General features: G+C 40.5%; 1 protein-coding gene across 6 annotated transcripts in view; it reads right to left on the minus strand.

The window, feature by feature from the left end:
- The window catches only part of Mcc (MCC regulator of WNT signaling pathway), a 437,017-nt gene that overhangs the window by 412,588 nt on the left and 10,992 nt on the right, over positions 1-13,437 (minus strand). Inside the window, exons 1-2 of one of the 6 annotated variants that reach the window (XM_074058875.1) lie at positions 8,357-8,466; positions 437-513 (exon numbers count right to left, since the gene is read on the minus strand). The exons of 1 other annotated variant lie outside the window; for it this stretch is intronic. Coding sequence is in view for 3 of the 5 variants with exons in the window: in XM_074058871.1 (XP_073914972.1) it covers positions 8,357-8,499 (143 nt within the window). In the remaining 2 variants the exon portion in view is untranslated. Of the gene's footprint in view, positions 1-436; positions 514-8,356; positions 8,539-11,710; positions 11,853-13,437 lie in introns of those variants that run through there. 4 more of the 6 variants (XM_074058874.1, XM_074058871.1, XM_074058873.1 and 1 more) reach the window with 4 other exon arrangements.

Raw genomic sequence — 13,437 nt, forward strand, 5'->3', positions numbered from 1 at the left:
TGAGTAGGACTATTTCTTTTTATCTTGAATAACCTCAAGGGGAGTTTATTTTTTAAATTTAATTAACATACAAAATAGGATCATATTTTCCTTTGACTTGATTTGGCCGGCTAGTTGTTTTATGGCTGGTTTCTTAGGATTTTAATGGCTTTTCTGTTTTCATTGTCTCCTGGTTAGGCTCGGGCTATACTCTTGTGAGTCTCACTATGATCTGATTGTAGCTTTGAGGTTTTCAGTACTATTTGGTTTCTCTGAAGTTTGGCTTTAGTTAGGCTGCTCTTTGAATCACAGCAGAGGCTCTCTGTTAAAAATTGTGTTCCAGATCTTGCTCCCAAGAAGAATAACACATTGCAGGTTTTATCCTTAAGTCATGGGAATCTGCTGAGTTAGGAGCAAGGAATCTAAAGGCTGTCAGCTTTCAATTCCATTTACTTACATTCAAGGGGCTCCTCCGGCCCTCTCTGGCTACATGACTTTTCTGTATCGTTTCCCCAAGTCATATGTCTGTTAACACTAAACAGAAAAAGGAGAGAGTAGGCTTAGTGGTGTGAATCTGCATTTCTTTTGTCAAAAACACTACTGTACTCTCCACTAACCCTGAAAACCGTTTGTTGTGGTAGTTGTTATTTAAAGACTGAGGAAAAGTGTCTGCAAGTGATTATAGTTCATAACTCATTGATAAGTCCAGTTTTATGAATTCTTCAATGATCTGCCTGGAACAATGAAGGTGTTCATGCAAGCATGATATAAAGTACATACCTGAAACTTCTAAGATGCACAGTTTGACATTGTGAAATCTGAATGTTCCTTACATGTCTGTTGGCCTAGTTCCAACACAGTTACCATGGCTTGCTCAATGGTATCAGGTTCTACTCCTGGTAAGTTAAATAGGTAACAGTGAGTGTCAGTGCTTCCTTAGTCATACAAGTCCTGTTACTGTCTGAGAGCCTCCCAGGGACCAAGATTAGGAGGACCAACATCAGTACTTGCAGAAGGGTGTCAGCATCTTATAAGGAAATCCTCTAGGGATTTTCCTCTAGGGGAGCCCCCCGCCTTGAAGAAATGTGGCACTCTGAGTATTTTGGTGCTATACAGGTTGATACTGAGTAGTGAATCATATCAATATCCTGAATCAAGAGTGAGGTGTTTTATTCTATTTTAATTTTTTTTTTTTTTTTTTTTTTGGAGACAGGATCTCTCTGTGTAGACAGGCTGGCCTAGAACTCATGATCCTCCTGCTTCTGCCTCCCCAGTTCTGGGATTATAGGCAAGTACTACTCAAAAGTGATTTAGAAGACGTGGGCTTTAAATGTAAAGCTTAAAGATTATTTTAAGCAATTTGACTAGCCGTTTTTCCTTTTTTTATACATGTACAAGAGAGAAATACGATTAAAACCATGACTAAAGAACTTGAAGAGAGTCCTTCCAAAGAGAATAAAATGAAAATCCTAAGTGGTCAAAAGTATTTTATCATCATTTAACTGGTACATAACTGGTCTGTCCTAGTCTTTGTCAACTAAGATTTAATGGCATTCCAAATGAAATATCTGGAAACCAGTAAATACCCAATAGGAGGACAAATAAGAAAAGAAAGAAAGAAAAGTTACAATTGTAAGTTACATTTTCCAGTCTTTGCTTGGTGACAGCTTTGTTCAGCTGTATGTCACATACTATGAAATCAATGGATTTTTAGTATATTCACAGAGTTGAATTTGAATATCAACCCGGGGAGTGCTGGCCATGCTAACAATACGGTTTTCTTTAATTTTGGGGGGGACTTGGATATATTGTCCAATAATATTGTTTTCCCATACATGAAAAAAGGATATTTTCCCAATTATCCAATAATTTTTAATGTACTAGAGAAATGATATGATGCAGACATGTCACTGGGAAAACACAGATGATATTCCTTGGCTGTGGGATGATAGATGATTTTGATTTTCTTTTTATTTATTTCCTTATTTATTAATTGATTTATTTTGCTGTACTGGAGATTAAAACCAGGGCCTTGTGCTTACTAGGTAAGTGCTCTACTACTTCAGCTACACCCCCCAGTCATTGATTTTGTTTTTACATATTACTATAGTTTTCAAATTTTCAACAAGTATATCTTTTTATCTGGGCACTGGTGGCTCACGCCTGTAATCCTAGCTACTTGGAAAGCTATATATATATATATATATATATATATATATATATATATATATATATATAGTTTATTTTTGGCAGTACTGAGGTTTGAACTCAGAACTTGCTTGGCAGGCACTCTACCACTTGAGCCACATCCCCATCCCTTTTTGCTTTTAGTTATTTTTTTAGATAGGATCTCACATTTACGCTTGAGACAGCCTGGATTACAATCCTCCTATTTACACTGGGATGACAGATGCACGCCACTAAATCCAGCTTGCAATGGGGTCTCATTAACATTTGCCCAGCTGGCCTTAAACCAAATCTTCCTGATCTCTATCTCCTGAGTAGCTGGGATTACAGGCATGAGCCACTGGTGCCCAGCCAAGAATATATTTTATATAATCCCAAAGAAGTTATTTTTAAAGGAAAATAATTTTTTTTTCTTTTTTTTTGGAAGTACTGGGGTTTGAACTGAGAGCTTCACATTTGCTAGGAAGGTGTACTACCACTTACACCACTACCCCATCCCAAAGAAAAATAATATTTAATAAATATATGTACATTTAAAATATTTTATAAACACGGATTGTTTGGAAATGAAATGTTTGGAAGCTTTTTCAATACACAAGACCATATCACTGCTTATTCTTGGTCATTTATTCATCAGAATTTACTGAGTTGTATGCTACATGGTCTATACTATGCTAGGTAGTGAGCTTTAACAAAACAGATACAATTTCTGTCCTCATGAAGCCTATAGTCAGTGGTAGAATGACAATAAACAGCCATAGATGTAAATAGTCATGTGATTTACAAGTTGCAAAGAATGCTTTGGAAAAAAGCAATCAGTGCCATGAAGGAGCACACTGGTGACATAGAGCAAACCCACTTTGGATGTCAGGGAAGCTCTCTTTAAGGGTTCTTATGTAAGGATTCTACATACAAGTCATTTATTAGATATATAATTTGCAAGTATTTTCTCCTATTCTGTAGGTTGGCCTTCACAATGTTGACAGTGTCTTTTGAAGCATAAACTTTATTTATTTATTTATTTATTTATGGCACCACTTGAGTTTGAACTCAGGGCGTCACACATGCTAGGCAGGCACTCTTACTGCTTAGCCACTCTGCCAGCCCTAAACTTTAAATTTTTTAATGAAGCCCTATTTATCTATTTCTTCCCCCAAAGCCTGTGGTTTTGGCGTCATATATAAGAATCCATGCCAAATCCACGTTCACAAAGATTTCCCTGTTTTCTTGCAAAAGTTTAGTAGTTTTAGCTCTGAACGTAAGTGTTTGATACATTTTAAGTAAATCTTTGTACATGGTATGAGGAAAGTACTCAACTTCATTCTTTCACATGTAACCATCTAGCTCTTCCAGCACCAGCTGTTGAAAAAAAAGAAAAAGACTATTTTCCCCCATTTCACCCTTGAACTTGACATCCTTCTCTAGGTACCCTTGTTGAAAACCAAGTGGCCATGGATATATGGGTTTATTTCTGGACTCCCAATTCTATTCCATTGATCTATGAGTCTATTTTTATGCCAGTACCCTCCTGCTTACTGCTCCTTTGGACCCTGTTTTGAAATTAGGAAGTGTCAATCCTCAACTTTGGTCTTATTTTCAACATTGTTTTGACTATTTGGGGTCCTTTTAGTTTTCATATGAATTTCAGGAGCAGCTTGCTAATTTTTTGCAACTCACATGACTCAGTAACAAAAAGAGAAAAAGCTAGAAGGGTGAATAGCTCAAGTGGTAGAGTACCTGCCTAACAAGTGCAAGACACTGAATCAAACCTCAGCATCTGCTCCCCCCCAAAAAAAAGCAGTTTCATACCCTGAAGGAAAAAGACAAAAAGCTTTAAAACTGCAAAAAGAAAATAATTTCAATAAATAGATTAGCTTCCTATGACAGGTAGGGTCCAAAAAAATGTCTTATGAAATATGACATATAAGTCATTACAGGGTTAATGAAATGTACAGTGGTCCTACCGCACAACTCAAATCCTTCCCTGTACCAGTTGAAGTATGGGGCTGTCTCAACTACTGACGGAGATGATTCTGGGTCCCTTTGACAGGCTAGAAGTTCCTAGACAGAAGCAGCAATTCTAGGAAGCTTCAGTTAGGTGATGCCTTTTTTGGTCAGCCTGACGACCAAACTCAGCCAGATTGAGCTAAGAGCATACTGGAGGCACTAAGTCCCACCTTTTACCTCTCTGACATTCTCCCTCATTGCCTCAATCTCTCCTCTATTTTTCCTTCCTACAAACTTAAGATTGTCAGCCCACTCCTGTTCAGAATAAAGACAAGGCAAAGGATGAGTCAATGCATTCAACTGTGGGTTATCATGGTGGTTTTACTCTATGTACTGATGGCTTCTTGCCCAACCAATACCTATTCCCTGGTCTTAGTAACAGAACTCAGATTTTGTTTTGGAAGCAATGTGCCTATTTGAATTATATGGTTTCTCAGACACTATTACAAATAGGCATAGTTAGGTGTTGTAGTATGAGCAATAAGCTATTTGGGGAAGTCCTGCTTTGATGATATAGGTACCACACATTTCAACTTCCTCTTAGATCTTCTTCCCTAGAACTTGGGAATGAGGCTGGAAGATAAAGCAACCATCTTTTGGACTATAAGATAACCATGATAGCCATGAGTGCTCCGTGAAGAATGGCACTGGAAAAAGGAAGAAAGCTAGGCATTGCTATCATTTTGGAGTTACCGCCCAGGCCTGGATTGCAGACTTCCTCTATGAGACAAACCAATGCTTATATTAACTGTGGTTAAGTTTCTATGAGATATAGCTATCTACCATGAGCATAAACATAACATCTTTTAAATATTCCAAAAATTTAAGGTTTTAATATCAGAGAAAATCCTACAATACTTTAAACTCCATAATCCAGTACAGAGTAGTAAGTCAGGGCCATTAAACAGAAGAAGTAATAGGAGTGGCTTCAGATGGGAAGTCACTTAATGCCACTACCCAAACACACATACCCAGGTAGACAGTACTTGCTATATAAACACACTTCCAGACAAGTTCCTTGGTGCCTCGCTCATCAAGCATGGCATCTCTCTCCTCCTCTTAAGTGAACATCCTGCTACACAGCACACCTCCAGGGTGACTCTGCCACTGTTAAAGGAGTGGCTTGCCCTAAAGTGCTGTTGATAAAAAGTCCTTTAGTCTTCATTGCACAAAAGCACCTATTCTGGCCACATTAGCAATGAGGTGAGGTAAGATTAATTCAGGACTCTAACACTAATGATTTTGTGTTGCCTTGATGCACAGAGAGCAAATCAAAGAAAATTACAGTCTGAAGGGAAGAGTGGTCTATCACCATATGCTTTGGTTAAAAAGAGGGGTGAGGATAGGTAAGACACCTAAAAAACTAGCTAGCATTTGTTGCCCTTAACGCAGAGAAACTAAAGCAGATACCTTAAAGCAACTGAGGCCAATAGGAAAAGGGGAACAGGTACTAGAGAAAAGGTTAGATCAAAAAGAATTAACCTAGAAGGTAACACCCACGCACAGGAAATCAATGTGAGTCAATGCCCTGTATAGCTATCCTTATCTCAACCAGCAAAAACCCTTGTTCCTTCCTATTATTGCTTATACTCTCTCTATAACAAAATTAGAAATAAGGGCAAAATAGTTTCTGCTGGGTATTGGGGGGGGAGAGGGAGGGGGCGGAGTGGGTGCTAAGGGAGGGGGTGGGGGCGGGGGGGAGAAATGAACCAAGCCTTGTATGCACATATGAATAATAAAAGAAAAATGAAAAAAAAAAGTGACATATCACCATACTTTGGTTAAAAAGTGGCCTATCATCATATACTTTGGTTAAAAATTTATTCTATCACCATACACTTGGCTTTTTCATTTTAATTTTCAGAGACTACTTCAGGAGGTACAGTTTCCCTAGAAACCAACATAACATGACTTGGCAGTCTTAACCTTGGTAGGAGTATGATTCTTTTAGGAAATGAGTTGGGCAGCATACAGACACAAAAAGATGTTTGAAATCTTTAGTTCTGAGAGTTCTTAAATGATTTCCAACTCATCGTCTTTTGTCCTAAGTACCTTAAAATAATTTCACTCACAAAAATAGGATTACTTCTTGAATGCTTCTACAAGCAATTCAGTGTTTTGGGTAATTCATTAGTCTTTAGGAAGTGAAGTTTCATATTGTCTTATTTTAATTTTTAAAGCCCTTTTTTCTTTTCATTTTTTTTGCAGTATTGGGGTTTGAACTTAGAGCCTACACCTTGAGTCACTCTACCAGTCCTCTTTTGTGAAGGGTTTTCTTTTCAAGATAAGGTCTCACAAAGTATTTGCCTTGGGCTGTCTTTGAACCTCGATCTTCCTGATCTCTGCCTCCTGAGTAGCTAAGATTAAATGTGTGAGCCACCAGCCCCCAGTTAAAGCCCATTTTTCATTCTCTGAAACTTTTCTTGTTCTGCTTCACCTGGCTGTATGTAGAATCAAACTGATTAATGTGATCAGGAACAAAACAACTCAGCCTAGGAAAGGTAGGCTTTACTTTTCAAACCTAGCAATGCCCACACACATGCTCTTTAAGTGTTTAAAGTTGAATAAATGAACGTCAAGAAAAAAATTAATGAAGTTACAGTTTAGGGTCCATTACTGCACATAACTTGCAACTTTCATACAGACACATTAAAGTGATATTAGCAGCTTTTTCTACTTTTGTTCCAACTGATTTCGGCTCTACTTCAAAATCTCTTATTACCACCCTATTACACACAATACCTTACCCTCCAAAACAAAGTCCTGGAGTTTTGCTTACAGAATTCATTACTCTCCAGGGCAGATACAGTCATCACTAAAAATAATATGAGAATTTATATAGCAAGCATAGTCTAGATAAAAGCACCATCTAACTGGCTAAATTAAAGGAGGAGGAGGACAGAATGCTGCTCATTTCCTGTATGCACTGCGTGAAATTAAATTCTTTTTGCATCCAAACCTGAACATAGATTACTTTTATTCTTGCAATGAGAAAATGGCCTTTCAAGTGGAAAAACCACAAAAAAGTAAACTATACAATGAATTTGTTTTATCCCAGCACTGGAAATAAAGATTTCCAAATAAAAATCTATGAAGGGGGTCAATGAGAATTACATATTATTTTCATTTCAGAACAGAATTACTCTGTAAAAAAAAATCTGATTTTTCTAGTGTTTCTCATAGCAATAAAATTCACCTGAAGATGAAACAGTCAAGTCTCAAATAAATGCTTATATTTGAAAACTGCCAAATTCTTACATGTTAAAATACCTATTTCAGAGAGTTGTGGGGCTTTTTTGTTTTTGTTTTTTGTTTTTCTTTAAGTAAGCAGGGACAATCAGCAAGGAGGCAGCCTGGGATTTTCAGAAAGGATCTTTTAGCATCACCAAAACAAAGGCAAAAAGAACATGAAATACACAAATTGGACTGCCTCCTTCATGGAAGGCACTCATAAAAGCACACCGTGAAACACTGCAATTGACTTCTTCCTCATTAGTTTTGGTAAGTCACAAATTTGGGCAGAAGTAATCACTTGACCAATTCAGGTGGTATGAAGCCTCGTCACCCTGTTGCAAAAGCCACAGGGGAGGGAGGAGCCACAGAGAGCCCAGGGACACCCTCGGGGCTCATCTACTCTGCACGCAGACTCTCCTGCAAACCCCTCAGTTTGCTCCTGAGCGCATGGTTTCTCAGGCCACTGTGTTTCAATCAATACTAAGTGACAAACCACTCACATTTGCTCACTCTTCAGTTTGGGAGCTAGGGGCTCTGGGGCACACGACAGTTCTGCACAGGTCTCTATCACTCAGGGTGCATCTCTCCGGGATAGATCGCTTACAGGGTGCCCCAGCACCTTGACACCCAGGCTGCAGGGCAGCGCCTCCTACCTGGGACAGGCCTCCGGGACTCACATTCCCCAGAAGGCGCGCCTTGGAGAGACCCCTTTGCGCACCGCCCGGACAAAGACACTGCTGGGGAAAGTTGCATCACCTGGCATGTCCCGTGGGTGACAGGAGCAGCCCCTCGTCTCCTACCCCATCCCCCGCGCGTGCTCTTGGAGTCACGACCAACTTTTCCCGTGGGCTTCCAAGCAACTTGCTGCAAGTTCGGAGCACAGGAAGGGTCAAGGGCAGCGCAAAGGGCTAGGCTGGCTCCGGGTCACTTTCCCCTACCTCCCGCCTACCTGCTGATGTACCCGTCCCCGTCGCCGTCGCACGTCTGGAAGAGGCGCCTCATCCGCTCCTCCTCTCCGGTGCTAGACGTGTCACTGCTACTGCTGCCGCCACCACCGCGGCCACTACTGCCGCCCGCAGCAGCCGCCATCATGCGCCCGCTGCCGGCTTCGGGGGAGGAGGAGGCGGAGGAGGCGGAGGAGGCGGAGGAGGCGGCGGAGGAGGCGGAGGAGGCGGCGGAGGAGGCGGCGGAGGCGGACGTGGGGCTGCACCAGCCCGAGAGGCGCACAAGCAGCCCGCCGCCCTCAGCCCGCCTGGCCACCGAGCATGCCCAGTGGCCACCCGGGCTCCCGCCAGCCTGTCCTCCTCTCCTGGTTTTGCCCGGCCTGGGAAAGTGGCCACTCGGGAATCGCCCGCCGGAGTAGACACCGTGGAGACAAGGAGGCGGGAGGGTGGCTCACGGAGTCAGGAAGCCAAGGGTGGCCACGAGAGGAGGCCCCTGTGCGCCCTGCCTCCACGCGGCCCCTGACACTTGGGAACACTGCAGGCAGAGGGAGAGCACTTGGCACAACTGCCCAGGGCAGGAGATTCATTTTCCAGGAAAATTAATAATAATAATAATAATAATAAACACTCCCGTTTGGCAAACTCAAAACGGGATCATAGCGTGTGATCATAGTCTCCAGGGCTCAGCTAGGTTCTGTACCCATTGCTCCAAATGAGACCCCGAATGGCTGGCCTTTGTATGAATTTTCGACACCTGTCAAGAAATCTGGCTTTCCCAAACATTGTGATACCTTTTGAAACTAGAAATGGAAAGGCCACTAAAGCATTCTACAGTTTATAATTTCTAATAAGATAAATATTGATAACTACAACCCACATGAACAAAAAACGCTTTGGGGTCCTCAATAATTTTTTTTATGAGTAAAGGGTTCCTGAAAAAAACACTGTGCGTTATCCCCGGCCTGGTCATTAGATTTATATTTGTCTAGGACCTCATGTGAAACCATAATTCTGGCACACCAAGCACTTACATAAGTCCCTGGATGGATCAAGTTTATTGGTCCTTCTTGTTCTTCTTATTATTTTTACTTTTCTTTTTTTTTATAATGCTTCTAAACCAATTTTCCATTTTAAAATATAGCTTATTACTTTAAAAAAAAAAAAAGAAATCTGGCTTTCACGTGTGACGCGGTTACACTCTGTAATGAGTACAACCTGGCCTCCCGTGTGGCATTGTACACAGGTGGGTCAAAACAGGCCTCTCTCCTGGCCAGCTATCAATAGAATTTAGCCCAACAGCTTTGATCACATCAAGAGCCAACATCATAGATGTTGGACATAGAAGATGCGTCTTTTAATAGCCCTATACCTTAGGAAGTAGATAAGTACTTCACAGTCATCCTTAAGGGGGAAAAAAAGTGCGTAATGCAGGACAATGCCTGGCACCTACACATACTCAGTAAATATAAGCTCTTACTAGACCCCAATTTACAGACAAGAAAACAGGTATCAGGCTCAAGGTGCCAGGCCTTGCAAGTGTCGGGGCACAGGCAAGGCTAGGCAGGCTAACTCCAGAGGTGGAGCCCTTAAACACTACACTACCCTTCTGCCACAGCAAAGCAATTTGTGGTTCAGTGAATGACTCATTATATTGTCCCTGGCTTTCTGCCAGAGGTCTATGAAGTCTTGTGGTTGTTTAAAAACATGTCCATAGATTCTTTGGTGCACTTCTCATTAAGAGGTGGAGACTATTGTCTCACTTTGAACCTGGCTAGGACTTTGTGACTCCTTTGACTTCTGAAGCAACGCTAGACAATGTAGCAGATCCTACCCGCCCTCTCACTTGGGACGTGAACTTTAAAAGTCTGAGCTGCTTTGAAAGAACTTTGGCTACCCAGAAGATGCTATCCTGGAGGAACCATGCAGAGAGACAATGCAAAGAAAGACAAAAGAGATGTGCTAAGAGCTCCAGGTATTCCAACTTCCAGATGTTTTAGTCTTCCCAGACCAGGAGCCAGAGATGACTGAGAGATGATTCTAGCACCCCAACACTGCAACTGCAAAAGAGAGCCAAGCAAACAGTGTCCAACTGAGCCCAGCCAGAATTCTGCTGATAATTACGAAGAGATTGTTGTTTAAGCCACAGAGTTTTGAGGTGATTCATTTATGCACCAAGACACAGCTGGAACAAGTCCATATGTCTTGGAACTGCCTGCAAGGTCAAGGAGAAAGGGGCCTCTGTCCCCTTCTTCCCCCTGTCCATCCATCCATCTATTACTACTCTAGTTCTTTTTAATTCTGTGAGTTCCCAGTATTTCAGGTATGTTAGGATGCTTAAAATCATACAACTAGAATATCACCTTTACAAAAATTTGCAAATCTTTCCAATAGTATTTGCTTAAGAGATGCTACGAACATCACAAATCTTCCTATCTACAAGAGGACAAGGACCAAAGACCATGTTTCTACAGTATAAAGTTTCAAATCTTTTTTTTTTCCCATTTTGTTTTCTTGACGAGATAACTAGTCAAGCTAGACAGGAGATGTTACCCTCAATTCTCCTAGAGAAATAATGCTTTGGAATTTTAAACAATAGAGAGGAAAAAAAAAAGGTTTTTGCAAGTACAACATGTATAGAGGGTCTAGAAACCCAAAGGATTTCCCAGAGTTTGAATAGATCTTTCTATAACCGCATCTCATATATACAGAAAATGGAGGGCAAACCTCAACCAATGATATTTCAAAGCAAAGAATGTTTCTCTTGTTACAGAATGTGCACAATAGCACTGGTATTTAAATTTAAACCATTTTGAGTTAAATGTGAACCCCAAAAGTGGTTTTTGACAAATTTCTTAAGCAACATTTTTTCATGCTTGGGTAACTCAGAAACAGCTGAACAAATAGGCTCAACTTTCCAGAAAAGAATTTGTTTCTGAGATGATATGAAGCATATGAAATTTCAGCTGAAAAGGTTATGGGAGAAGATGAGATTTGCAAGACATTGAAAATTGAGATGCCATATGAATATAAAGATGATACATATAATGTAGGAACTTGGAATGAGACCAATAGCCCTAGTCATAAATTTAACAGTTCTGGGGATGCCGTGATTTCAAAGACTTCATGCATTTATCTGAGATGAGTACACAGCTCAATCTCTCTGTCCTTATCTAATTTTTTTCTTCTCAAATTTCTCTTGATTATAATTACTCTTCATAGTTATGTAGTACATTTCAGAATACACTGTACACATTACAAGATATATTGTCTCACATGTCTGAAGTTACCAACTAAAATAATCAACTATAGCACTGTGCAAAATTGACTATCTGGTGCTTATACTTCCAAATTCCACTTACCTGAACTTAGACTAGTTGCAACGGCTGGAGCCCTCTTTTTCTCCCTGGGGTGTTTTTATGTGCCCTGCTAAGTCCCCATACTCCTCCAGAAGCCTTCCTCCATCCTTCAAGTTACACTGATATTCCAGATGAAGCAGACATACTGGGAGAAGAATAACATAGTGTAACTATAATTTGCCTCCCTTTCTACCTTGCCTCATAGTACTGATTATTTGTTATTAAATGAGGCTGTAAATTCCTGAGAAAAAATAGTGAGTTAGCTTAATCCATTTTGATTGTGTCCTTATCACAAAACAGTATTAGTGTCTAAAACTTTACCTTACTTAACGCTATCTAGTGGAGATCTAATGATGAGGTGAGGTAGTAAAAGTATCAAAATCCAAAAAGGCTAAGTAACGTGTTCAAGCAAAGGAAGAAGCTGGAATTGAATTCATAGCTGCCTGCCAAACTCATGTCCTTCACATTCACTTCATATTGTCTTAATATCAGAATCGGAACTATTCATATTCATATAGGCATTATACTTGTTATTATGAAAAATTCTTTCTTGTTGTGCTGGGGATATATTTTGACATTTACAGAAGTTCTTACACTGTGTCAAATATATCATACTTGAGTTCATCCCCACCACCATTCTCCTTTATCTCCCCTCCCCTCATTCCTGGAACAGTTTCAAGAGGTTTCATTTTTCCATTTACATACTTGTGTACACAGTATTTGCACCATATTCACCTCCCCCCTCCCTCTGGTACCAACCTCCGACAGGACCTGTTCTGCTTCTTAAGTAACATTGACTAATGATTATATAACTTACATCTCTATACTACATGAAGTTATAATGAGCTTGCATAGTCTGTCCCAAGCTGGGTTTGCTGGGAAGCAGACTCCAGGACACAGTTCCAGGCTCTTCCTAAGGAGTGAGTGCTCTTAGTGTCCCCACCTACATGGAAGGAAGGCATAGGAAGAAGGCTGGGACAAAGGGAGAAGCCATGCTGTGAGTCAAGCCTGAGAACAGCCTTGTCTGACCTCACAGAGAGATCTAAAATGGTCTATATTCGTTTCTTACTGCTGCTTTAACAACTACTCACAACATAAATTTATTATCTTAATATGAAATGAATTTCCTGTCCTATATTTCCCCAAGTCATAAGTCTGAAATGAGTCTCATTGAGCAAAAATCAGTGTGACCAAGACCACGTTCCTTCCAGAAGCTGTGGCAGAGAACCATTTCGTTGCCTTTTCCAGCTGTTGGAGGCAATCTATATTCCTTGACTCTGATCTCCTTCCACCATCTTCAAAACCAGCCGAATAGCATTTCTTTCTAACTTGATTTCCTCTTCTGCATCCCTCTTACAAGCTAAAGGACCCTTGTGATTATACTGGTCCCATCCAGATAATCCAGAATAGGGCTGGAATGTAGCTCGGTGGTGCAGTGCTTGCCTAGCATGCGCGAAGCCCTGGGTTCGATCCCAGCACCAAAAAAGAAAAGACAAAAAAAAAAAAACCCAGATAATCCAGAATAATGTTTACTTTAAATACAGCTCATTGGCAAACCTAATTCTATTTGTAACCTTAATTCCTCCTTGTGATGTGACATTAACATATCTATAGATTCCAGGAGTTAGGATGTGGGTATCCTTGGAGTATCTTGGTACCTTGGGTATCTTGGAGTTCTGGTATGTTATTCTGCCTAACCTATCAGATTGTCCTTTATTGAAATGAAGTGG

The sequence above is a fragment of the Castor canadensis genome, chromosome 16, assembly GCF_047511655.1.
Source record: "Castor canadensis chromosome 16, mCasCan1.hap1v2, whole genome shotgun sequence".
In the NCBI taxonomy this organism is placed as follows: Eukaryota; Metazoa; Chordata; class Mammalia; order Rodentia; family Castoridae; genus Castor; species Castor canadensis.